Raw genomic sequence first — 24,110 nt, 5'->3', positions numbered from 1 at the left:
CCTTGTTTAAGGTGCATGCATATACCATGCGAGGAGACAATATAAAATGTCTCAATAATAAAAAATCGTGAAATACGTAATAAACGCGTTGAGAAAAAAAAAGGTAATGTTGGTGATGATGTTCAGTCAGCTCTAACACATAAATATTCTATGTGATGATATAAAAAATGCGGAAAATTGTAGTATCGTTATTGTCTATTATTTACAATTTAGTTAAAATATCGATATTTTCGTATTTCTAGTTTGGTAAAGAAGGTAGATGAACTCGAATCTGGATTAACGAATTTTATTACTAAGAGAATAATGTTCGAAAAATAATGTATGTATGTAATTTTTCACCTGTCAGAGCACTACGGGCAATTTTTAGCATCTTTTTAGTTAGATTAAAAATGCAAGACTAATATTTTGGTAAAATAAGAAACAAAAAGAATAACGATGCAAAAGATTTTGTCGACGTCAAATTATGTTGTGACATATTTTCATATATAAGAACTGAATGAAAAAACTGGCAGACTCCTATATTTCACGATGCATTAGATCTGTACGCTATATACAGTTAGACTTATGCGTGTAACGCAAAGTGACAAATTGTATGTCTGCTGATCCACTACGTTAAGAGATTGTTATTATTATTGGAGCTTCTTGATTAAAACAAGACTATTTCATTTGAGACTATGCCAATAGTAAATCGTAAACGGTTGACAATCGGATGATTACATTTTCTTCTTCCTTGTACTTTATCGTTATTATACTTTGATGGAGATTAAATACCAGCAGCAACTGCATTTTTATTGGGGACAGGCAGACTAGTCGTAGTGGGGAATGTCTCCTCCACTACTGCATAGCAGCAGCGTAGTCTAAACTGAAGTATCACCTTGGTTTGATCTCTATAGCCCTAACAATAATAATACCACTGATAATAATGATCATAACAGCTATACAAGGTACTGTCCGAAAGTTGTGTGCATATATACCGATGATATATAAAATATAGTATAGTATATTTTGAATTGATATAAATTCATGGAAAGATCATGTATTCAATCATCAGATTGCGATTTCTTTTTCTTTTTCTTCTTCTTTTCGCTGACCGGTGCTTCAATTGGTTCCTCTACTACTTGCTCTTTTACTTCCTCTTGAGACTTTTCTTTCTTTTTCTTCTTCTTCTTTCCCTCCACTGAAACATAATAGACATCATTAATGTAGTCTATATATAGATGTTAGGATAGCATGTTAAAATGGATGCGCGTTTTAATCTTCCTACCTTTGACTTCTGCTTCAGCTTCCTGTTCAGCCTTCACCGATACTTCGGATTCCTGTTTCACACTGGCTGATGTTTCAGTTTCCTGCACAGCAGCGTCATGCTTCTTCTTCTTCTTCTTTTTCGGGGTTGTTGTTTCGCTTGCATCAGGAACTTCCTCTTTGACCTCCGCCTCCAGTTGCTCTTCCCCAGTTTCCTTCTTCTTCTTTTTCTTCTTGGGAACTTCTTCATTACTTTCAGATGGCGTAATCTCTTCAATTAATGGCTTCTTGTCTTCGCTTTGTGAGTATTTTCTCTTGGTTGCCAGTGTTGAGTCTGCAGCTGCTGGATACTCCATGTATTCGCTGCTTGAGTGATATTTCTCAAACTTTGCCTTGGCTTTGCCTGTTCCACTAATTTTGCGTAGATTGCCATCTTCGAGGACTCTTAGTCTTGCCTCTAATTTAGCTTTGTGTTCAATACCTAGGTCGAATGTACTGTCTTCTCCCAGGGCATCGACTCTCGTAGCCAGGGAAGCCTTGGCTGCCAGCATTCTTGACATTTTTCCTTTGTTCTTTGTAGAGGCTTGTCCAACAAGTTGAGCGTGATAAATCAAACCGTATTTTGGAGTGTCACGTTTCGTTTTCAATGCACGGAATAAAGCTTTCTCGGCTCCGAGAATTTGAACTGTGGATGCCGGATGTTTTGCTAGATTTATTAGGGAGCCAGCATGGGATATCAATCTGGCACCAACTAACTCACCGACGAGGACTGTCAGGTTGGGAGCCATAGCCATCATTCTAGTCTTCAGATAATCATAGAGTTGTGCTCTGTATTGAGAAATCTCTATTACCTGATCGCAGAGATGCTGAATATTTAGTATATCGTCATCAGAGATTTCTGTTCCCATTGAAATCTCTGCTGCTTCTTTGACCTGCTCTTCCACTTCCTCTGGTAAAATATCTGATAAATCCGAACTGGAGGTATTCTCTCGTGTTCCAATAACTTTCACGGTCTTGACAAATGCGATGTTATCGGTTATGAGTTTACCGAGCTCTGGAAAATGCCATCCGTACCACTCACGGCAACGCATTACATAATTATTTAACTCCTTGTCAAGATCGTCAAGTAGACAGACAGCCTGTATGATCATAGTGTCTATTTTGTCAGGGGAAAACTTAAGTTTGTACCGTGAAAGACTGTGAGCCAGACCAAGAGCCATTGCCGTCATTTCCTTTTTAGGAAAACTAGCAAGCAAGCTGTCCATTTGACTGCGAATACATCGCATCAATTCTTGAATAGCTGTGTTACTAACACAAGAAAGACTTAATTTATCTTTTATAGCATTTCCCAATTTAGAATCAGCAACAGCTAATTGTTCTTGGACCTCTGCACAATGCTTTTTAAGCATCTTCTTTAGGGACTTACAGAGCTTTCCTTCTACAGCAGCAGTAGTAGCTGCCAATGCTTCTGTAGTATCCGCAAACTTCTCAAAATGTTTAAGCTTGACTCTGTATCACAAAACAAAAAACAAATATGATATATTAGACATACATTGTGTGAAATTGTTTTTAGTATAATTGTACACATTTTAGAGAATGCTTACATTTTGCTGGCAGCTTCTGGGGTTTCAAAATCATGGTAGAGATTATCTGTTTTACTTAATTTATTTTCATCAAGTAACTAGAAAAAGAAATACATATTTTAATATCAGTACATTTATTTATGGATGCATTCGTTTTATACAATACATACTCTAAAGTGCCGAACACGTGTTCAGAAGCATTTACGTTATGTTTGTCAACAAGTTAAAAACAGAGACAACTTACCTTGAAAATAGCGTACCCCGCAGGGGTCTCGAATAGAACCAACATGTTTCCACCTTTTCTGAGATTAAGGTGAGACTTTTATATTAATAAAAATATATCTAAAGACATAATCTTATATACAGGTCTGAGCACTCAGCTAAAAATGGACGTGCCGCTTGGGATTCCGGATTTTACTTTGGAATTTGAGGCGCTAGTATCGGAGGATCCTGTTTGTACGCATGCGCAATCACCCGGCTTTTTCTTTCACTTTCAACCATAACCTATCTAAATGACTCATGCCCACGGTCTTGTATACAGGTCTGGGCATTAGGCAAAAAACCTGTGACAATAAGATGGCCATTACCGCAAGAGGTGTCAGTGTTGAAAGAGCTTATAACGTGCTAGCACTACGCGTGCGCAGTTATCTCTTTCTTGAATACGTAACCTGCAGCTCTGCGTTGTAATGTGTAATATACCGCGATTGCAATTGAAAAAAGCCTCAATCACCAGAAAGTGCATCGTGCCTGCTTGAATCACAATGATAGAAATTTGTATTTGAAAATCTCACAGGAGTTACAAATAAATTCAGTAAAAAAGTTACGACACAAGCAAAAATTGACTGTTTTATTTTTCTTGACTTTTAGGTGAATTGGTCCATTTAACTTTAGCGTTTTTAATCATCAATTCTTTATTTGTCTAACTTATCAAAATTTTATTTAATTGGCATCGCATCGGTTTTTTGTGGTAAATAACTTTTCTTTTGAATCGGAGATAAGAAGTTGCAGTGAATTTACGGATGCGCATGCGCTGTGTCAGCAGGCTTCTTCAACACTAACGCTTGCGGGCAAAACCGGCCGCATTATGGTTACAAGCTACAACCAACTACAACGTGGTGAGGATGTGGAAGTGCCCAACCTGTATACAAGACCGTGCTCATGCCTATTCGTTGTCACTACCTTAGCGCCCCAAATCTTCTTCTAGCAATTGGTCCTAAATATTGGTACCGTTTTTTTGAGCTTATTATTCGTAGGATTTTATACTTGTTGCAGTTTCCCTAAAAATGTATTACCATTTGTTTGAAGAATCAGTTCTAATAAGATAAAACTGAATCCAGAAGATAGCCGTCGGAAAGTTAGCGCGGGAAAATCAAAATTTGTATATTTATAATGCTTAAAAAATTGCTCCTTAAATGCTCCATATGTTTCCATAATTGCTCCACTGCTACTATGCAGTGATTAATAAATATTCATTAAAACAGAAAATTTTTATTTTTATTGAAATTCCAAATAACCGAGCAGATTTTCATGAGTTTCTTGATGAATTAATTGCTCCCGATTTGCTCCCAATTGCTCCACAATTAGTTTTTTATTTAATTAAAGCATCTTTAAATAATAAGTAAAATTTGATTTTCACTTTTTGACTTTCAGAAGATAGTCACTTCTTTGACCGATCAGTTTCATTCATTTTGTTCTCAATGGCTCATTTTGATAATCTTTTTGACAGTGAGGATGAGAATGATTTTGATATTATTGTTGTTGGTGGAGGATTGACTGGACTCACTGCCGCTTATAATATTTTAGAGAGACATGTTGGATTAGATGTTTTAATCCTTGAGAGAAATAGTTAGTTTATTACCCATATAATAAATATCTACTTCATAATATCTCTTTTAATAGATGCTATCGGAGGAAGGATTATATCTCAAACAGAAAGCAAATTTTACTATGGTCACTCACTCCAAAAAAATATCACTCATATGTTGGATACATTTGATATACCAAAAGAATTTAAAATTGATATTGGAGAAAAGCAAAAAGTATTGTTCACCAAAAATGGTCCATTAGAAAATAAATTGCCATCCTACATTGCTGGAGAAATTCATTACTTTCTTAAAGCGGTACTGTACCATAGAATTAAAATTTTACTTTACTAATTTGTATTATTTTTGGCTATAGATTAATTCAAATAGCATGGATCCAAAGTTTAAAATATATTCCGCCCATGAGGAAGCTGAAGATCTATCTAGGATCAGTATAGATCAATTAATATGTCGCCTTGTATTTTTACCACAATCCCGTTCAATCTGCAGAACTTTCATATCTTTAGTTTGTGGTACTGAAAATAATTATATTAAGAAAATGTTTAAGATTTATTATTACTTATACACTTTAGGTATTAATGATACACATTACATTTCTGCTTTATGGGTTTTGGTAATGTTACATGGAGCAAATGGTTTACTGACCAGATTAAAAATAGTACTTGGTGATGAACATCGTTATTTTGTTAAAGTAACTAAAATATTATTAACTAAACTACATGAATGCAAAACCTTTCTATCTTAAATACATTAACACTTATAATGTTCTATAAAATATATTTTAAACTGAAATTATAAAATTGTCCTTAGAACGGTATGATGAGCATAGCCGAAGAATTAGTAAGAAGAATAGAAGATGAGAACGGTGAAATGCATTGCAAAGAGCAAGTTAACACAATACAATTTAACAATGATAGAGTTTACGTAACAACTGATATACGAACTTACAGGCAATTATTAAATATAAAATTTCTGTATTTTAATGATCTAAAACAATTTAATCATTTCCTATTAGATGTAATCACGTGATAATCGCTGTACCACCACAGGAAAGTGTGCTTATCCAGATTCAACCAGAGCCACCAATAAATCTCATACATTGCCAGAATTTATTCCAGTGCAGCAAGACCATATTTTTTAATGCTACATATAAAACTCCTTTCTGGCATACACAATTTTCTGGAGACATTATTTCCACTTGGAATTCAAAGACAAAGTTACGCATTGCATATGATGCTAGTTCATGGAGTAAAAGGGAATCAGTAATTGCAGGATTTATATCAGAATCGAATCAGACGTCAAGAGCATCAATAGACTTATTTGATGTATTGAATGCATGTTTTAAATCAAGTCAGTCAAGAAATTATATAGACTACAAAGAAACCCAAGGAAACTCAATGAACGTTCCAAAGCCTGACAACATTAACCATCATATCAATCCAATGTTCACACCTTGGGGAAGGTGAAATATGATACGAAATTAATAATTTTTTGCCTATTGATCAAAAATATTTTCAGGATATTCTTTGCATCCAGCGAGTATGCACCAACCTGGCCAGGCACTGTGGATGGTGCATTGGAGTCTGGCAATATATCAGCTTGTTTGTTATTAATGAGAACACGTCCTCAAGCATTGAGCCCATTAGAAATTATTTCTTGCACGTCAGTAGAAAGTTCACAAACATAATCCTAAACCTTGAAATTATAAAAATATTAATACCATGCTCTGTATTCATTGTTTAGAAACCAAAGAGTCAAACCTCGACCATCCCAGCCAATACGTGCAGCCATGCTACAGTATATATGTCTTACAGTGAACGTTATAATATTCCTATCTTATTTTCGTGCAGCTTATCAAAACGATTGAAAACGCTTATAGCAAGTTCAGTAATGGTGTGGGATTTGATATTTGATAACACGAGATAAACCAACAAATGAAACTATATACAGGCTGGCAGTACAGTATTTTATAAAACCATTATCAATTTCTTCTGCATTATAAAGGCAAGGCATACTGGACAACTTATCTCTTTCGAAGTTTTAACAATGGATCTAAAGAGTCTGCCAGACTTTGGAGTAGAAGCCGAAAGTTTAAAATTCAAAGGTGTAAGTAAAAGAAGCTGTATCTGTATAAATAAGTATAACTATCACATTTCTTGAAGTAAAATATTATAAGCCGTGATTTTCAGTTTCTCCGTTTACCAATTTTTCATTCTAGTTCTGGGACTGGTTGATTCATTTCACTAATGTAGAATTAATGTGGCAAGCACAGCCGACTTATATCATTGTGCAGGTGTTATTCTTGATAGGTGGTCTTATCACGTTCATACACGGTAATATCAATTCTACGATATCGCAACAGTATGTTTCGAACCTATGAAATGCTCCAATATTATTTGAACAGCTTTAAAAAATGGTGGACGTTTTATGCATCTTTGGATTGGTGTTATACTTCATGGGCTTGTAGTAGAAGCTATCAGTTACAATTTACCAGATATTGATAACTTCTGGCATTCCCAAACGCCTATAATATTACTAGGACGGCGTCTTCCACTGCATATAATATTTCTGTGTACGTCCCACTTTCTTTTATAATTAAAAAATTTCCTTGCATAGATTATTTGAGAATTTCTTTTATCTTAGATTCTGTTTTTCTCTACACGGCATCCAATACCGCTAAGAGATTCAAATTACCATTATGGAGCGAACCGTTTGCTGTTGGATTGATAGTAGTATTAATAGATATTCCATACGATGTAACGTCAGTAAGATTTTTGCACTGGTCGTGGCATGATACAGATCCAAGCATTAGGGATAGACATTATCATGTTCCATGGAATTCCTATTATTTCCATGCTACCTTTGCTGCCAGTTTTACGTTTTGGTTTCATGGTACTCGAAAATTGTTTACTAAAAGTTCAAATAAATGGACATCTGACAAATCGTAAGTGAAAGGAATCTTTTCTTTTTAAATAAACTGTAAGTGTAAAACTATTTACTTAAGATATTCTTAATAGATTCTTGAAGGAAACATTATGCACTGTGCTTTCATCGTTATTGGGAATGCCTGGTGGAGTTTTATTATTTCTGCCAATTTATCATCCACTTCATGACAACTTCAATGTCCATACAGAAGTCTGTTTCTTTTTGCTCTTCGCTGTTTTCCTAGTTCTAGCTTGGAGCGGCGAAAGAGCTTCTAGACCAACCATTACTTTCAAAAGTAAAGCTGATTGTCTCTTTCTTCCATACTTGATGGTGTACTATTCTGTTTTCTTAGGTAACTAAATATAAATTACTTTATTGATAAATTATCTTTTGATGATGAAATAATACCAGAAATATCTTTCTAGTGTTTGTACTCTATTATTTTAGCTATGGCCCTCATTGGAGATCCATCCAAAGAAGTTTCTATTGGATTACATGAGCAGATTGGACCTTGCGACGAAATGGTACCGATTACATCTGCACTTGGACAAACACTTTATAAAAGAAGGTATTTGTGTTTGGAGGATAATGATGAAACCTACTTTGGATGGGATTGTCTACCAGGTGGTAAAGCGCCAAAACCTTTTTCCCATTGGTACACCGCATGTGGAACTGAATTGAAAAATCGCGTCGAGTATATTGTAGTAAATTTAACAATTTGTATTGTGGCATTCGGTGTATTTGTAAACGCTTTCCTCTTGTCTAATGGGAAAAGCGATCAAGAATCTATAACGACAAAAAAAGTCAAGAAAAACTAATCTTTCCTACTACAGAAGCACAAGGAATTTACTGCATACCGCAGCTTTTTTTACATAAAAAAAGAGAATCTTTAAAAGGAAGCACATATAATATTAATGTTTCATTGAACATTGACGCTTATACAATACAGTCTGAAGAAGAATCACAAATAATCATACTATGAGTTATTTATAGGAAATGTCACTAAATAAAATTCCTTAACGTTCACAAAACACTCTAATCGGTTATTGTTGCATATATTGTCAGACCAGCTACTAATATTATTACTGTGACTATTTGGAAAATATTCGTCCACATGCGTCCACTTGCATTCTTCTTTAAGACTTCCATTGGGACTTTGTCTTTTCCCTTTCGTTTTGACTTAATAAATTTCCTTTCAAACTGCTCAATCTCTTTTTGGTTTTTAATTTCATCTTCCTTACGTTTTTTCTCCATCTCTAATTCATGGGCTCTTCTGCGTTCTTCTTTCTTCTCCTGACAGACGTTGTCGCAATCGACAAACGCCTTATTGATTCGCACTAATGCACAAGAGAAGTCCTTTTTAATTCGCTTACACTTGCAGTGTAATTTCACCTTTTTATTGCATCCACTGGCACCTTGGCACTCTCCAGGGTGACAATTGTCGATGCAACGATGACCACATGGATACTGAAAGAAAATATATTTAGAAATATAGGAAGGTAAACTTAATACCTTACACTGATTAAAATTGAAAACGTCGTTCATCTATAATCTCAAACCTTTAAATTTTACTTACAATTCGAGGGCATTGATTTCCACATTTGAGCATCTCGTTCTTTTGTTCTGGAGTCGCAGAAGTCAATTCAAAACATCGTTTGTATAGTGAGTTAATTCCACAATGACAAGATACTTTGACAAGCTGCTTGCAATCGTCACAAGGTGCAGGATGACATCGTTTTTTGCAAGGATGATTACAACCCTTAGGTCTGGGGAAAGCGCATTCTCGTTCGCAATCCTCACAATCCGCATCTTCTCCACTATCACCGGATGATCGTAACTTATGACAAAGTTGTTCGCAGTGATGATTCGTACAGGTCAGCAGTTGTCCACACGGTCTTAAACAAGAAGTGGGTCCTGCCATATGACATGGCCAGGGTTTTGTCTCATGACCTCCCAAGCAGGTCACCATCACAGAAACCTCGCACGGCGGACACAGTAGTGTCTTCAATTGCATCTTTTCTTGAGGTCTTTCCCAGGGTCCTGCGGGCTGGCTATTCACACCATTGACTTTGATCTTGACCCAAACTTTCGCATGGCAAATCGCTGGACATGTATGGCCACATTTCTTATGCGTGAGTCCACAAACTTTGCGACACGGTGGACAGGCACCCTGGTGGCACTTGTGCGACTCCCTTTTTGGGTGATGACAAATCGGTGGGATCTTGCAGAGCTTATTGCAATTAGGTGGTTTAATCTTCTTTGCAGTACCACAAGGAACGGTGATCTTGCTTTTTCCACAACGACACTGTATTACATCCGTCCTTGGGCATGGATAACAGGGTCCACTGTGACAAGGAGCTGCGCATTTATGCTTCCTGCAATTCAAAGTGCGATCACAGATTTTCTCGCATGCATTAAAGTTGTTCTTTATTAGGCAGTCGCAGCATTTCTTGTTGCACGGATGTCTTCCACAGAGACGCATCTGCTTGCACTTGGTGTCACAGTGAAAAGTCTTTGCGCAGGCGAGTTCCTTCTTATAAGCACCGCAACGACAAGTCTTCATTACCACTTCTAGACACTGACCACAATGCTCGGTATGGCATCGCATGTTGCAATAGTGCGATCCGCAATCAAGAAGTTTGCCGCAAGTGTCACCGCATGTTGGTACTTGTTCCTGCTTGCAAGAAATCATGTACCGTGTTTTGCCACAAGGGCAGCTTCTGTTTCGTTCAGTGGGACATTCGCCACAGTCATCCGGACGATGACAAACACCTTGGCACACGTGTACATTGCAGGACAGACGGTTACCGCACGGTTTATCACAAGTCCAGCAAGCCTCATTGCATTTTCGAGCCTCCGTCTTGTTACCACAGTGACAGGCAACCAAAATTGTTTCTGAACATGGGGGACACTCATTGGCATGACATTCTATTCGACAATTATGTTGAGTGCATTTTAGTTTCTTGCCGCAAATGCTTCCACAGCTCCATTCTTTGACATTGCATCGCCGTGGTCGTGCTGGTTGTTTGCCACAGTAACACTTTGATGAAACCATCTTTGGGCATGGTGGACAAGGTCCTGGATGACAAAGAAGGACACATCGATGACCACACTTTGGCTGTAATAATTTGCTGCATGTTTCTCCACAAGAATGCGGAATTGACCAAGGTAAATACGATGGATCCCTTGTTTTTCTACAAAAGCACTCGTAATGCGTTGGAACTTCATCTTCAGGATATTCCATTCGACATTTTGGACTGGTAAATAAATGTAATCTATTATAAAAATAACACAAATATACTGATAAATAAAGATACTTACCAAGCCCATAGAGGAGTGATGCCCTTCTCATGTTTATAACTAAGACTATCTCGAATCCAATGTTGAATGCAAGGCAGATGCATAAAAGAATAACATTTGCTGCAATTCCAAATCTGCATATATACAGATTAAATTAGTTATTTATTGAAGCATTAGGATTTTTCAAATGCATACCGCATCTGTTTTCTTTACAGTTGAAATGCAAATCAGGCACACTGCTCCACCAGACTGGAAGGTGTCTATCAGGTAAGAAAGTGCTTTTTCAGCATCACCTCCTTCGTACTGATATGAAGACAGAACCTTCCCAACTGCTTTCTGAAGGAGTTCTTCATTTCCATCATCATCTTCTTCACTGGAGGATTCTACCAAATTATTAGCTTCTAGATGCCTCACTATAGAAGCTTGATTTTGAGCCTGTGCTCGCTTGAACTTTTTCATTCTGTCCTCCAGTTATAGGAACTAGAACATTGATGATTTGTTTATTTTATAATTAATGTGACGCACTTTGTAAGAAAACTTTTTTTTGTAAGATTATTGCTGCCAATACACATTGTCCAATGATAAGAAGAACTCAAATATAACCTGTGAATGTATGTACATAAAAAAAGCCGCAGTACTTTGTCATTTGAGACAAGTTTATTTTATAAATCTGAGATTCGATAATAAACATAAGATACTAGCTGATTCATTGCTGTATAAAAGAATTTAGTGACAATAGTGTCAAACAATAAATACCTCGTTATGTTTTGGATGCACTAGAAGTTGGCAACGTCAGCTAAAAATTATATGTTTCGATTCTCAACAATACTCAACCGAGAAAAATGTCAAACGGTTAAACGTAATGTGACAGAATAGTAAGAAAATAAATGAAGGAAATTCAATGAATCACAGACTATAATAATATAAAGAATTATTGCAGTTAATATAGAACTAATAAAGGTATTAAATAAGTTTACTGTTGCTACGTTGAGGTAGACTACGTTTGATTAAAGTAAAACTGCAATAGCAAGGTTATAGATTACAAAATGCGTTTCTTTGCAAAATTCTGATTAGAGGCTCGTGTTAGCACTAATTAGTAGAAAACTACAATTGTTTTTATATACACTTTTTAAGAAAATTGCTGTTTTACATGACATTTGTACATAACACATTTGTATAGGTCACGCCATGAGAATGAAATCAACTACTTGGAGAAAAAATCTCTATGAAAATCATGGTCTTCCTGATAATTATACAGACTACACCTTCCTCGAAGAACTACGGAAGAATATAAAACCCAACAATGTTACTGCTAAGGAAGCTATCACTCTGGGAGCCAGTATTTCAATTCAACTTAGCGTTGTTATTCTGTTTGTAATTGTTTTTGTATGGCTCAACAATCAATGGACTACACCGAACATCATTTTTATGTCAAGTAGCATTCTTACAATGGTTGGATATTTCCTTTATACTGTCAATATGCCTGATATGTCAGATAGACTATCCAAAGACTTACAAACTGTATTGATATTTGTTGCATTTGGTTATATTCTGTCACCAGTATTGAAAACATTAACAGATACAGTGAGTACTGATACAATTTATGCAATGGCAATATTTATGTTCTTTGTTCATTTGATTTTCAGCAAGTATGGCTCTCCCCAAGAGTCTCTCTCAGATTCACTTTCTATAACATCCTCAATTTTTGGCTCTCTCATGTTAGCTTCACGATTAGCTTCGCCACTGCATGCATTTTCACTACTCACAGTAGCAGTACAGTGTTTTGTACTATTACCATTCTTATTATCACAACTAGATCACAAGGTAGTAATTGCAATAAGTCTTGCAGTTGGTACTACATACCTACTTGTAGAAATATCATCTATATTATGTATTGTTTTTGTGGGCGTTACAATATTTGTGCACATAGTCTGTCCATTATGGTATATAAGGTGGCAGAAATTCAAAGAAAATATATATGGTCCTTGGGACGAGGCAGTGATATCTTAAAAATTATTCTTATGGTGTATAAATGTATAATAAAGAGAAGTAAACAATTTATCATGTTCTATAGAACTCTACTGCAACTGTTTTGAATGAAACAATTTATTTATAAACATTGAAATAACCGTCTACTCGGATCCGATATCAAATGATTCCAGATCGAATGATTATTTGAGCAAGCGGAATTATTTCACGACAATAAACTGTAACAATCTTTTAATTCGTCTCACTAACGCTTCCAAAAAACTGCGTTCAGTAGTAGTGTATTCGCTGGAAGTATCCAGTAGTTGTGTGATAAAGCTATCATTCATCATTGACACGAGACCTTGCTTCAAATCCGACAACACCTCTCCCGATATTCTCCATTCGCCCATACTGTCATCCATTCCTCCAGCAGACACTACGGAGAACAAATATATACGATGAAATGATTGTCCAAAATCGAATTCATTTATCACAGGAAATCGGATCGAATTTGAATACTTCTAGTTTTACCTTGTAGCCTGTTGTATCTCGAGGCTGCCTGCATTGTGTAAAAATCTAAATGGCTCCATAGAATGTATAGACTGTGTTCCACTATCAGTGAACAGTATTTTATATCTCTACGTTTATCCTTTGCTCGTCGTGCTAATCTGCGTTCGACAATCAAACGTTGCTTTACCATATCGAGTTCCAATTCTTCCTCAGTCAAGTACTGGAGATTTAAACAAATAAAAAAAAAAGAAGTTAAGATTCCATTCCATAAATTTTATAAACTGAGGACATACCTTTTTGAGATCAATGATGCTCATGTCTTTGACTATAGCTGAGTTCTTGATAAGGGTGTCAATGTATGGAATTTCAGAATACAGTAGAGATGTCGAAGACACTAGTTGATCTACCACTGCACCAAGATAAATACCACCAGTATCACGTGGTCTATTTTCTTGACCTCCAAGCCGTGGTGTCAGGTAGGGTTCAAAGAGGCTATTCCTGATTTTCTGATCCATTCTGCTGTGCTCCATTTGATTGCGTGCATAAAGCATCACATTGGCAGCTATCTGTATTGAGCAAGAATGTTGTTCCCCTTCGTCGGATTCCTGGTGAGCCAAAGTTATAGGCGCAGGTTGTGGTTCAAATTTGGGCAACAAAGAAAGCATGAGTTTTTGCAATCTATAGAGATGTGCACGAAGTTCTCTCATTCCTGTACTATCTTCCATCTTATGGACATTTGAATCCGCCTTTATAAGTTCCTCATCCACGAGTTTATACATATCTGAAAAAGATATAAACGTTATGAAAAACTAAAGAAAGTACTATGAATGTATTGTAATCTAGAGACGATCCTTACCGATATTAGCAGATCTTGCGATAACACCTGTGAGGCAGGCTACTTCCTTAAGGAAGTAAACGTTGGAACGTGGTGAAGCATTTCTTAGAGCCATTTCAACTGTGTCTCTATGGCTGTGTAAAAAACCACAGACTTGAATGGCACATGATTGATTTTCTGTGCCAAGGGTAGTAAGCAGAGCATCACAGATATAAAGTGCAGGCAAGAAAACCTGTTGATATCGCTGGCCGACTGAAGGAATCAGAGAAGCGTCACCAGCTTCAAATCCAACATGAACATCGGGATGCTTGTCAAATACAGACATGCTAGAGATACATGAGAGCGCTTTGTTCTCAAGAAGAGTCTCAGCACCGAGTCTTGTCGATGCCATTCTACAAAGCGTTGCCATTTTTGCCTCGTATAAATATAATGGTCTCAGAGTATCCGGTTCCGGTTGTAAGATACAGCGCAACAGATTATCAGATTCCAATAAACTGTCTATCATATGTTTAAGGTATCCTCTGCTCGACATATAGATTACCCAGGAATTGTCACAGTCTAATTCAAGTATTTTATCTAAGCAAGAGAGTGCCAGCATCTTGCAGACGTCGTGGCCACCAGAACAATTATGACACAGAATATCCATTAGTTTATCGCCAAAACTGTTTATTACTTGTATTGTTGCATAACGATGAGAACGTTCCTGGAGTGTCGGCGCCCTGTAGAAGGTGCTGTCTAGTTGAGTAACGTACATGGAATCTATAGAATTCCCAGCTTCCGGTCGTTCTAATCCCACCACACACAAGAAGTTCAAGAAAGCTCCGTAGAGATGCGTCCTGACAGTTTGCGATGATGCTCCAGAATTCAAAATCCATTGTAAAATGTGTCTTAGAATGATTTTCATCATGGTCGTATTTGATGGAGAGGATGGCAATAATTCATCATCAGATTGCATGGCAAAACTATTGCGTAAATTCACCAGGAGTATAAGAACAGTACCGGAGACCAGAGTCTTGATCTCGTTAAGTGCCTCGCAGGATGTCATCTTCTGGAGTAAATCATGAGATAGATTCAGCAGGAGATTTTGCCTTTGTGACGGGGGTAACTGTTGATTTGTAGCTACAGAGAAGAGAATCTCTGTAGCCTGACACCAGCCCTCGACAAATTTTACTGTGGCATATGACAGCGTTTTCGTTTGATTTCTCTTAAGTGCATAAGCCAATATGGATTGAAGTTCCTGCTGCATCAGTTTACGTTGCGTTGCCGTAGCGCTAGTCTGAGTAACAGCCAGTTCTTCTGTAATAAGAGCGTGAAGTCGACGAATATCTATGAGCTGCGGTCCAACACTCAAAGTAACAGGGACACTGCAGCGACCAAGAACCATTTCAACTTGAGATGGATCAAAGTACTCCCAAGATTTGGGAGGATCTAATTCCAGTTGAAAGTCTATGTAGTGCAAGAGATCCATGAGTAGCTTCTGCGAAGGTACGATCTGATCTCTCTCCAATCCCAAGTTACCTACTAGTCTCTGTACCAAAGAGTTCTGCAAACTTCCCCCAGCAACTCGCAATTCTATTGCTGCTATTTTCAGTAGCCAGGACATACAAGTCAATTCAGTGGCTCTGTTAGGACCCTGAAATGGTAATTTAGACAAGTGACGTTGAACGAAATCCTGGTTGGTTGCTGTCCTTAGGAACCGCAGAACTGATGAAGAAGTCTTGTTATTTGCCGCCAGGATGTGAAGAAACCAATAGCAAGATTCTGTGATTTTATCACGTCCACGTTCCAAGGAGAGTTCCAAGATAGCGAGGATGGAGTGCAGGCAAGTGCGGGGAAAATTCAACATTCCTGGTTGTTGTATTACTGTTTTCCTAATGTCCTTGCTGATGTCAAATCCTAAGAGGTAATGTGATATGTTCGGTGGTGGTCGTGTTATACTTTGCATCATAAAAGAGAGTATTCTCAATTTGCAATTTCCAACTTGTTGTCGCTCCTCAGTAGCATCATCATCGTACTCGTAATTATCGTCAGCATCCAAACACTCCACAAAACCATGTCGTATCGATGTGGTTAGAGATGACGTAGAGGTGAAGGTCGAGAGCAATTCAGAATCTGCACCAGGTTCATTTGCGACAGCTTGTATTATGCCAACTCCTACATATGCATGCTGTCGAAGCCACGAGTTGTAAGAAATATACTTGGCAATATTTATCATGTGATCCGGTTTTCCAGTTCTGGGATTAACTCCCATAAGGAGACGTGATAGTCCAGTTAAGATCTTAGTAGCTGAATTTGAAGCAGCCAATTGTGCCATGTAATTGTGCTGCATAGCCAGAGCACGTTCAATAATTTCAAGGCAGTGCAACGTACTATTCTCCAAATGCTTCTTACCAGGGAATGAGTCGTACGTATCTAAATGATGACAACCCTCATCAAGAATGTAGAGGATCACATGGAGCAATTCCGAATTAGAATGTAACTGTGTCATCAGATGGTGACCTGGTGTTGGATTAACCATAGTGGATTCGCCACCCTGAAGTTCTATTTTACAACCTCTGAAGTCCTCCTCGTTTGGTTCATATTGGTTTATTAGTTTTAGGAATATCTTCAAACAAGCTTTAGAAACTTCCCACTTCTCAGCAGGATTCTTATAACAGCGTGTATTAAATCTCAAGAAGACTGAGTTTATAATGAATTGAAGATACGGATCGAATCCAGGATTTCTTTGACCCACTCCGAGTAATCGTGGAATTGGAAAATCCGTAAGGACATCTAGAAGTTCTAGCATAGCCCTCGTCAAGGGATATTCCTCGTTCCTGGATTCAATTTCCTCCAATTCCGTTTGAACACCTCTTGGCTGATAGCTACTCGTCGTCGGTATCGTTGGCAGAATCTGTGCAGCTTCAAGACTTTGCCAGACGGTCGATGAACTCTCCGGTGATTTAGCAAGGGCAGCTAGAGTCTGTACCAGGATTCCTTTTAGTGGAATTGGCATGGCACAACAGATCAAGCCAGTTAATGACGGCAAAACTTTCCATCCAGGATGGTCGCATATAGCCACCCTGGATATTTCATCATATTTTGCAACAACCTGAACTACTAGTAAAACGGCTTCCAGTCGTTTTACCTCCTCAGGTCCTATTCCTTTGGGATGACTCCTTTGTCTATACACAGTATCCTGACTCGGTGGTAATTCTTGCCTCAAATAAAAATAATATTGATGTAATGATGAGAAAAAATGATCCCACGATAGTGTCATTGAACTGGATCCGTTTGGTTTGAGGAAATTAAAAGCTTGTCTAGCGGCCGGTGTTGAAGATGCCAGGGATGCTAACATTTTTAAGTAAGGCACGTACAGTCCCGGTGGAAGGACTTCGCCGGCAAGACGTATGAACTTAAATAGTGCGACTTGTCTAGATGGAAGTTTTCCAGAGTATAGTGAAGTAGGCACGTGCGAGGAGTCTGTGTGCTGGCACCAGTAATCCATGGCCAGATTCAACTTGAGTGGATCGTGTTTGTACAATTCTGCTACCATGAGCATTAGGTACTCGAAGTGACGGTCTAGGTTCATAGGAGGATCTATTCTCTGCTGCTGGAAAGCTTGTATCTGTCTCATAGATTCGTCAACCCGGTGCCGCAGTTCTTTAACTTTCAGTGGCATCAGAAGAATGAAGTCTGAGATGAGAGTGTGAAAGTATCGCAAATAGAATTCTTCATAATGAAGGGACTCGCATTTGAAGATGACATTAGCCATGAACTGGAAGGCATTATTATTCAGAGCTTCAGTTAATAGCTCTTCATCCTTGTTTGTATTTTGGCAAAGATTCGTTGCTGATTTTAGGGTAGTAATAGCAATAGCCAAAGCAAATTGTATGACTCCTCGAAGTCCAGAACTCTCCCAGGAGATGTTATCTGCAGTTAGTTTGTGGATAAGTTCATCGCGCATTTCCTGTTCTGCGATGAGAGGCATAGCTCTTACTATTTCCTCGCCATCTTCTCGACTATGCAGAGGACTTAGGTTGATAGTATTCAACATGGCCATTATTAAAGCCATAGTAACTTTGCTAGGACAACCATCGCCAGTTTCAGCCTCCGGTTGTCGTGTCTGTAGAAGGTTCAATAGTCGAAATGTTATGTTACGTGGTAGAGAAGACTGTGCTGACCACAGATACAAGATATCAGCAAGATCCTGTCTAGTATCATTATAGAGACTCATCACCATATGATGATGCTTTGCTCCACCTAGTGCCCTGTTTTGTTGTAGTAAATCCTGTTCCTATGTATTAAACAATATAGAGTAAGGAGCATTAGAATTACAAAATTGTGAAATCATTAAGTGCTCATTATTTTATACCTTCGTAGGATCCATTTCTTCAAGTAAATTAATTACTCTGTCCAGAAGACCTTCCTGTTGCATTATATTAGTGTACTCTGTAATATGCTTTGTCAAAGTAACTGGTGTATCCAGCATCCAACTGTGCCCTGCTCTAGCCTGAACAAGAGTTCTCAAGGAGGATGTAAGTGCCTTTCTGCCATCATAATATAATAGTACTGCAGTAAGGCCTCTAGTAAGCTCTGGATAATTTGGCATTTGAACTTGGGCTGTACATAATAAATCCAACACCATGTACTCATTGAGATTGTACATGTCAGATAAAATGATCGTCTCTTCTACGAGTTCCTTAGGCAATATTTGGTGTCCCAAACCAGGCAGTGTGATAGCTTCAGTAACAGCTTTCTGAATCTCTTCTCGACTCCTAGCATTTTTACCCTGGTAAAGAAATAAAAAATTATAGGTATATAATTATAATTAAGTATTTTGTAAATAACACAAAGTCAAATACCGGATTTTTTAGGAGTGTCAGAAAATTTTGTTTATGTTTCTGGAGCGTTTCAGTAAATTCATGATACTGTGGATCATGAGCACTTGGTGGTGAGGTAATGTAACGGGTAATGAGATTCTGTAACTCTTTGTAATGAGTCCACAGATCCTCTGTGTTAAGTTTATCTGAAAAATATCAATTGCCAAATGTTAACCTAAACATTGATTGATATAATCATACATTTCTACAGTCATATTAAGAATATAATGATAAATACCTTCTGTCATGTTGATTCACTTAAAAAGATTGTATAAAACTCAAAATGAAACGTTTATTTATGTACACTGTATCACCAATAAAGCCATGAGAACTTGTAACTTCTGCATCGGACATATACAAATATTATACCGGTCATATGGCGGGAGTACATTTTGATACCAATACGATACACTATAATCATGAAATTCCCTAGAAAAATTCCTGTTATGTCGTGGTCTAGTGATAAATAATCTCACTACAATTGAGCGGCGAATTCAAATGAAGGATAAAATGGAATCACGATTTCTGTCTCCAAATTAAAATAAATAAAGTTAGTTATATTGCTCTCCAATACCATTTGCATTTATATTTCTAAAGCCTTTATACAATTTGAAAATCCATAGGATAAACACCATTGCAGTGCTCATCAGAGATTTGGTGGCTAACGAACCCACCTCGTCAAACCGCGTCGTCAAATCTGTCGTAGAAACAATAGTGACGAAAATCAGGACGTCACATCCGTTATTTTATAACCGCCGATTTCAGAATTCATTTCCATTGATTTCTATTGTGTTTCGATTTCATAACAAAATGATAATGAAAAATATCGCTGATCTTATCGCTACTTATCTGTAGCCTGTTATGTGTATAGAAAAACAATTAATTCTTATAATACGCTGTGTATTAATAAATTGACGTTAATGCAACAAAATCACAGATCAAGAGAGATCATTTCCCAGAAGAAAATGTATCCTTCAATATAAACAATGATTAACTAACAAATTCTAAATTTATCATTAAATTAGAATGTTTGTTTTTTAGTTAATGATTCTCCATAGGGATTATCCAATTGGAAGATAATTTTCACTTCTACTTTTATGTGGTGTACCATTGAAAATTCTCTTTAGCTTTCTTTTGTTATCTATTCAGTAACATTTATCAATAATCTGGAGTCCAACAAAGTTCTTTTATGATAATGAAACTGAGATTCTTCAAAATGCTACTCAATGTTCTTTGTATATGAATAATGAGCACATCAGGTGTCAATGACTGAGCAAGATCAAATTTATCTTTTTCCATTTGTTTCAATAGTCTTTAATCTCCCCTTTCTAAAGAATAGCAAAGCACATGGTGTTATATTTTGCAGTATCAACAGAATGGCATTGATGTGTTCTGGTTATAATGTATTATTCAGATTGGAGTCTTATACTACACTTCTTTTGAGACCACAGTATGCTTTTAGAATACAATTGCTATATTCTACAAAGATTTCATTCAAATTTAATATTACTGTGCTAATCACAAGAACGCGTCATTACAAATTCATGAACAATCTTATATGCAAATTTTGTATTGTAAATTAATATCAACATTGGTCTGTTTCTTTTTTAAATACTCTACAGTAATTATTATAGTCATTCAGACAATAGAATCTGTTTTATTTCAGCATGAAAGATTCGGTGTAAAAAGAGGATGTTTGGGAAGTATTCTTCTTTAGTAAATCAATGGCAAAGTATTTACATAGGACATAACTTGTGTCAATACAACATTAAGCTAAGGATAAGTGAATAGATGTGATTGTGAGCCATTACAAAAATCATAATAATCTAAATTTTTGTTCCTAAAGTTTGAAATTGTGGATTAATCTAGTGATGGCTTTTAAATAATGAAACTTTGGTATGGTCAAATATGACCTTTCTGGTATGTTGTAATCTTTTAATTCGTGATATGGTGTAAGTGACTGACAGAATGACTCTGATGTAAAAAACAAGAAATAACCTGTTCTCTTCAAAAATTATTTAATTACTATCTCATGCCATATCTTTATAGATTATAATGTTTTTAAAAGAATAATTGTGAAATCTAAAATATCCATTTAATAGTTCTCGTTATCTACACTTTCTGCATTATTCAAAAAGTGCAAATTCTTATTAGAGGATATTTTTAAGTAACCAATGAGAATTTTAACTTTTTGAAAAGTGAAGAATGTGTAGGTAACGAGAATAGTCCTAATGTCTCAATCAACTTCAGTCAACTTGTATCAGTAAAATGAGGTAAACATCGATTGCAATCAGCTGTTTCCATCGACATATAAGTAGTACTGGGCTGTTCACTGTAGCCGCAGAAAGTGTAACCGGGAATAGAAAGAGAAAGAGTAAATCGTAAGGACCGTTCCGTCCTTCTCTTGGGCAGGAGCGGAATCAGGAATAAGGGAACCTTGCGTAGTAAAATGTATGTTTCTTGATGAACTTTATTTATATATTTTATAAGTTTAAGAATTGATTTAATCTTATGTTAACCATAAAATTTAAGATTATATTTTAACTTTACTTGTGAAAGTTTATCGTATTGGGCTCAAAATACAGGTCTCGCGATAGCCCACACTTAGGACAGCGAATTACCATTTTTTTTAGTAATATTGAATTTTGATAAACACTTCCTTTCCTTCCTTTCCTTATGGCTGACTCCTCTAATGAGGAGATGTGCTAGAGATATGCGGAGTAATCTTGCACATGGTTCTTATTTTGCATATTACAGTCCTGAACTCCTTCCATCCAGAAAACTTTCGACCAATAGAAAAGGACAGAACGGTCCTTACGGTTTGCTCTCTCTTTCTATTCCCGGTTACACTTTTTGCGACAACAGTGAGCAGTCCAGTACTATATGTCGATGGCTGTTTCAACCAAGCATACACAAGAATGAGCGCAAGAAGAAACAAATCAGCATGACAGAGTCCTCTACGAGTTAAGCAGAGTAAACACATGACTCGATTTGTTGTGAGGAGCTTGTCAAGGAGTTTAACAGTAATCTCGGACACTTTTGTTATCACATTGTAGACAAAACTACAATAGTCAACGATAGTGCAAATGACGTTCTAGTGCAGTCAGTAGTATTAATTCATTATTCCAATGGCTGATTTCAAGGTAATAAGCTCAGATCTCCAAGATCAGAATTACGAGACTAGAGTCAGAACTAATAGTTTTGGCACAACAGCCTCAACTCCGTCGTCTTCGTCAGATTATATTACTGGCGATGCTGATGATAGTTCTGACAGTAAAGGAACAATACCCTTTACTTTAAAGTCTGTTGAAACACAACTACTACTATCAGCGGTAATTATTCAGTCACCCTTTGTCGTTATTATATTCTTAATGCATTTGTCATTTCAGGATGCCTCTGAGGAGGATCTAAAGGAAATGGAAAGAAAATGTAAGCAAATGGTCCTAGAGAGTGAGGAATGTTCCGAAGAAAGAAAGTGGTTGGTTCGTAGACTGATCGAATTACGCCTAAGAGTTCAAGAACTTCGGGAAACCTCTGATGAAAGTCTTCTTGAGACTCAGGTGATTCTGGGACATCATTTGGTACCGCAAAAGCACCATATTGTTACTACAGGCCCTATATATTGTGATCACTGTAGTGGTGCTATTTGGACAATGCTACAGTCTTGGTATATGTGTAGCGGTAAGCACATTACAATAATTCCACAAGTGTTTTGATGATCACAAAAACAATCATCTTGTAGACTGTGGTTTCTGCTGCCATTGGAAGTGCTTAAATAGGATATGTCGAATATGTGTACATGTAGTAGCCAGCGAAGCAGGAGGCTATACATATACCAGAGATATTTGTCCAGAAAAAGGTTTATCAGCACAGGGCTATAAATGTGCAGAATGTAATGCAAGAATAACATTTAGTAAGTTTTAATTGAAGTTCTTATCCTTTTTGAGAGTGTATGATTTCTTTTAAAATTACTTCTCTTAACGCTGTACATTCTACTTAATGTAATTCTCTTACAAGCATTCTCGAAAGGATTATCACTGTCATGCTTTGGCAGTCCTTTCAGATACACAGGTATATAATGAGACTATGTGGGACCAAATTAATTTTAACTCATCTACTTCTATAAATAACAATGAATTAATTGTCCTCTGTAATTACAGAATCCAGTTGGGTGGAGCCAAGACTTTGTGATTACAATGGTCTCTATTACTGTCAGCGATGCCACTGGAATACTTTGGCTGTAATACCAGCCAGAATAATAAGAAATTGGGATATGGAACCACGAAGGGTTTGTCGTGCAGCTGCTCAACTCTTGTTCCTTATAGAAGAACGACCTGTTCTTCCTCTAGAGCGATTGAATCCTAAATTATTCACACTTGTACCTGACCTGTCTCTTGTTAAGGTATACATTATTGTGATAGTCTTAATAACGTTACTAATGCTTGAGCTAATTTTCCTAATTTATTTTTGTCTCAGAAATTAAGGGAAGAACTACAAATGATGAAGCGGTACTTAGTGCTCTGCCCAGATGCTAATACACAAGGTCTACCCTGGCGTTCAGGATTGCGTACTCATCTTGTGGAGAACTCTGGAAATTATTCTATAAAGGATTTGGTTGACTTGCAAAATGGCACTCTTATAGAAGAGATTCGAGCTGCCTATGATGCAATGGCTAGTCATATAACAGAATTATGTGCTCTGTGTAAGGCACGTGGACATCTCTGCGAATTGTGTGGTAATGATGAAGTTATTTATCCATGGAATGAAGCTGCAGTTTCCTGCCCAAAATGCGGAACTGTGTATCATAGGGTTTGCTGGTCCAAACGGAATCATCATTGCCCAAAGTGTAGGAGGATTGAACAACGTTTCGCATTGCAATCCACGGACTTGACAGAGAGCGACAAAGAATGTGAAAAAGATGAACAGGACATAGAACATTGTGATATTTCTCAGAAAGATTTTCTTAATTAAAATGTACAGAATTTTCTTTAAGAATATATATCTTTAGAAGCTTGCAATGTCTTTTCATTTCTCATTCCCTTTTTGTTCTTTCATACATCCA

At 37.0% G+C, this 24,110-nt stretch overlaps 7 protein-coding genes across 15 annotated transcripts; 4 read left to right on the top strand and 3 right to left on the bottom strand.

The window, feature by feature from the left end:
- Window positions 1-270: 270 nt before the first annotated feature.
- On the bottom strand, window positions 271-3,210 carry LOC107271240 (nucleolar protein 58). Its single transcript, XM_015746981.2, has 4 exons — window positions 3,070-3,210; window positions 2,847-2,923; window positions 1,265-2,751; window positions 271-1,177 (listed from the first exon to the last, which is right to left on the bottom strand). The coding sequence occupies exons 1-4, from the start codon at window positions 3,112-3,114 to the stop codon at window positions 1,041-1,043; spliced, it is 1,746 nt and encodes a 581-aa protein (XP_015602467.1). The 5' UTR covers window positions 3,115-3,210; the 3' UTR covers window positions 271-1,040.
- LOC107271242 (probable flavin-containing monoamine oxidase A) lies at window positions 3,204-6,668 on the top strand. 4 transcript variants are annotated; one of them, XM_025088500.1, is made up of 9 exons: window positions 3,204-3,281; window positions 3,367-4,670; window positions 4,725-4,945; window positions 5,004-5,160; window positions 5,221-5,339; window positions 5,459-5,598; window positions 5,664-6,110; window positions 6,167-6,310; window positions 6,392-6,551. In XM_025088500.1, exons 2-9 carry the CDS (start codon window positions 4,523-4,525, stop codon window positions 6,513-6,515), a joined length of 1,500 nt encoding a protein of 499 aa, XP_024944268.1. In that variant the 5' UTR covers window positions 3,204-3,281; window positions 3,367-4,522; the 3' UTR covers window positions 6,516-6,551. The 4 variants fall into 4 exon arrangements, with proteins under 4 accessions (XP_024944268.1, XP_024944269.1, XP_024944270.1 ...); XM_025088501.1 differs by lacking the exon at window positions 3,204-3,281 and having other exon boundaries at window positions 3,478-4,670; window positions 6,392-6,445; window positions 6,528-6,668; XM_025088502.1 differs by lacking the exon at window positions 3,204-3,281 and having other exon boundaries at window positions 3,478-3,792; window positions 3,868-3,940.
- A 180-nt stretch (window positions 6,669-6,848) lies between these two features.
- Window positions 6,849-8,612, top strand: LOC107271244. The gene is made up of 4 exons (XM_025088504.1): window positions 6,849-7,220; window positions 7,292-7,592; window positions 7,666-7,925; window positions 8,021-8,612. The coding sequence occupies exons 1-4, from the start codon at window positions 7,076-7,078 to the stop codon at window positions 8,389-8,391; spliced, it is 1,077 nt and encodes a 358-aa protein (XP_024944272.1). The 5' UTR covers window positions 6,849-7,075; the 3' UTR covers window positions 8,392-8,612.
- LOC107271238 (NF-X1-type zinc finger protein NFXL1) lies at window positions 8,560-11,737 on the bottom strand. Of its 3 annotated transcripts, none has more exons than XM_015746970.2 (5): window positions 11,630-11,737; window positions 11,069-11,353; window positions 10,895-11,007; window positions 9,150-10,830; window positions 8,560-9,040 (listed from the first exon to the last, which is right to left on the bottom strand). In XM_015746970.2, exons 2-5 carry the CDS (start codon window positions 11,330-11,332, stop codon window positions 8,609-8,611), a joined length of 2,490 nt encoding a protein of 829 aa, XP_015602456.1. In that variant the 5' UTR covers window positions 11,333-11,353; window positions 11,630-11,737; the 3' UTR covers window positions 8,560-8,608. The 3 variants fall into 3 exon arrangements, with proteins under 3 accessions (XP_015602456.1, XP_015602457.1, XP_024944259.1); XM_015746971.2 differs by lacking the exon at window positions 11,630-11,737 and adding an exon at window positions 11,477-11,614; XM_025088491.1 differs by lacking the exons at window positions 11,069-11,353; window positions 11,630-11,737 and having other exon boundaries at window positions 9,150-10,848.
- Window positions 11,631-12,949, top strand: LOC107271243 (phosphatidylinositol N-acetylglucosaminyltransferase subunit C). Its single transcript, XM_015746986.2, has 2 exons — window positions 11,631-11,833; window positions 12,054-12,949. Exon 2 carries the CDS (start codon window positions 12,062-12,064, stop codon window positions 12,881-12,883), a length of 822 nt encoding a protein of 273 aa, XP_015602472.1. The 5' UTR covers window positions 11,631-11,833; window positions 12,054-12,061; the 3' UTR covers window positions 12,884-12,949.
- Window positions 12,950-12,963: 14 nt separating this feature from the next.
- On the bottom strand, window positions 12,964-19,422 carry LOC107271237 (nuclear pore complex protein Nup205). Its single transcript, XM_015746969.2, has 7 exons — window positions 19,287-19,422; window positions 19,031-19,194; window positions 18,541-18,957; window positions 14,208-18,462; window positions 13,645-14,132; window positions 13,373-13,571; window positions 12,964-13,277 (listed from the first exon to the last, which is right to left on the bottom strand). The coding sequence occupies exons 1-7, from the start codon at window positions 19,294-19,296 to the stop codon at window positions 13,063-13,065; spliced, it is 5,748 nt and encodes a 1,915-aa protein (XP_015602455.1). The 5' UTR covers window positions 19,297-19,422; the 3' UTR covers window positions 12,964-13,062.
- Window positions 19,423-21,567: 2,145 nt separating this feature from the next.
- LOC107271286 (differentially expressed in FDCP 8 homolog) lies at window positions 21,568-24,063 on the top strand. Of its 4 annotated transcripts, none has more exons than XM_015747091.2 (6): window positions 21,568-22,191; window positions 22,438-22,729; window positions 22,791-22,961; window positions 23,066-23,119; window positions 23,209-23,450; window positions 23,525-24,063. In XM_015747091.2, exons 1-6 carry the CDS (start codon window positions 22,177-22,179, stop codon window positions 24,017-24,019), a joined length of 1,269 nt encoding a protein of 422 aa, XP_015602577.1. In that variant the 5' UTR covers window positions 21,568-22,176; the 3' UTR covers window positions 24,020-24,063. The 4 variants fall into 4 exon arrangements, with proteins under 4 accessions (XP_015602577.1, XP_015602575.1, XP_024944228.1 ...); XM_015747089.2 differs by having other exon boundaries at window positions 21,571-22,380; XM_015747090.2 differs by lacking the exon at window positions 23,066-23,119 and having other exon boundaries at window positions 21,575-22,380.
- The last annotated feature ends 47 nt before the right edge of the window (window positions 24,064-24,110 follow it).

The sequence above is a fragment of the Cephus cinctus genome, unplaced genomic scaffold (assembly GCF_000341935.2).
Source record: "Cephus cinctus unplaced genomic scaffold, Ccin1 Ccin1_scaffold0929, whole genome shotgun sequence".
NCBI lineage: Eukaryota > Metazoa > Arthropoda > Insecta > Hymenoptera > Cephidae > Cephus > Cephus cinctus.
This window is presented reverse-complemented; position numbering and strand designations above follow the sequence as displayed.

Coding starts and splice junctions, on each gene's coding strand:
- LOC107271244 (XM_025088504.1), top strand. CDS start 7,076: ATGCATCTTTGGATTGGTGTTATACTTCATGGGCTTGTAGTAGAAGCT. Junction 7,221..7,291: donor ACTGCATATAATATTTCTGT/GTACGTCCCACT, acceptor CTTTTATCTTAG/ATTCTGTTTTTCTCTACACG. Junction 7,926..8,020: donor GTACTATTCTGTTTTCTTAG/GTAACTAAATAT, acceptor CTATTATTTTAG/CTATGGCCCTCATTGGAGAT.
- LOC107271242 (XM_025088500.1), top strand. CDS start 4,523: ATGGCTCATTTTGATAATCTTTTTGACAGTGAGGATGAGAATGATTTT. Junction 5,599..5,663: donor ACTGATATACGAACTTACAG/GCAATTATTAAA, acceptor ATTTCCTATTAG/ATGTAATCACGTGATAATCG. Junction 6,311..6,391: donor TTAGAAATTATTTCTTGCAC/GTCAGTAGAAAG, acceptor TTCATTGTTTAG/AAACCAAAGAGTCAAACCTC.
- LOC107271243 (XM_015746986.2), top strand. CDS start 12,062: ATGAGAATGAAATCAACTACTTGGAGAAAAAATCTCTATGAAAATCAT.
- LOC107271238 (XM_015746970.2), bottom strand. CDS start 11,332: ATGAAAAAGTTCAAGCGAGCACAGGCTCAAAATCAAGCTTCTATAGTG. Junction 10,831..10,894: donor ATCACTCCTCTATGGGCTTG/GTAAGTATCTTT, acceptor TTTATTTACCAG/TCCAAAATGTCGAATGGAAT. Junction 9,041..9,149: donor GAAATCAATGCCCTCGAATT/GTAAGTAAAATT, acceptor ATTTTCTTTCAG/TATCCATGTGGTCATCGTTG.
- LOC107271240 (XM_015746981.2), bottom strand. CDS start 3,114: ATGTTGGTTCTATTCGAGACCCCTGCGGGGTACGCTATTTTCAAG. Junction 2,924..3,069: donor CGGGGTACGCTATTTTCAAG/GTAAGTTGTCTC, acceptor TTCTTTTTCTAG/TTACTTGATGAAAATAAATT. Junction 2,752..2,846: donor CCAGAAGCTGCCAGCAAAAT/GTAAGCATTCTC, acceptor TTTGTGATACAG/AGTCAAGCTTAAACATTTTG.
- LOC107271286 (XM_015747089.2), top strand. CDS start 22,177: ATGGCTGATTTCAAGGTAATAAGCTCAGATCTCCAAGATCAGAATTAC. Junction 23,120..23,208: donor CAGTCCTTTCAGATACACAG/GTATATAATGAG, acceptor CTGTAATTACAG/AATCCAGTTGGGTGGAGCCA. Junction 23,451..23,524: donor CTGACCTGTCTCTTGTTAAG/GTATACATTATT, acceptor TTTTTGTCTCAG/AAATTAAGGGAAGAACTACA.
- LOC107271237 (XM_015746969.2), bottom strand. Junction 18,463..18,540: donor AAGAAATGGATCCTACGAAG/GTATAAAATAAT, acceptor TTTAATACATAG/GAACAGGATTTACTACAACA. Junction 13,572..13,644: donor GCATCATTGATCTCAAAAAG/GTATGTCCTCAG, acceptor TTAAATCTCCAG/TACTTGACTGAGGAAGAATT.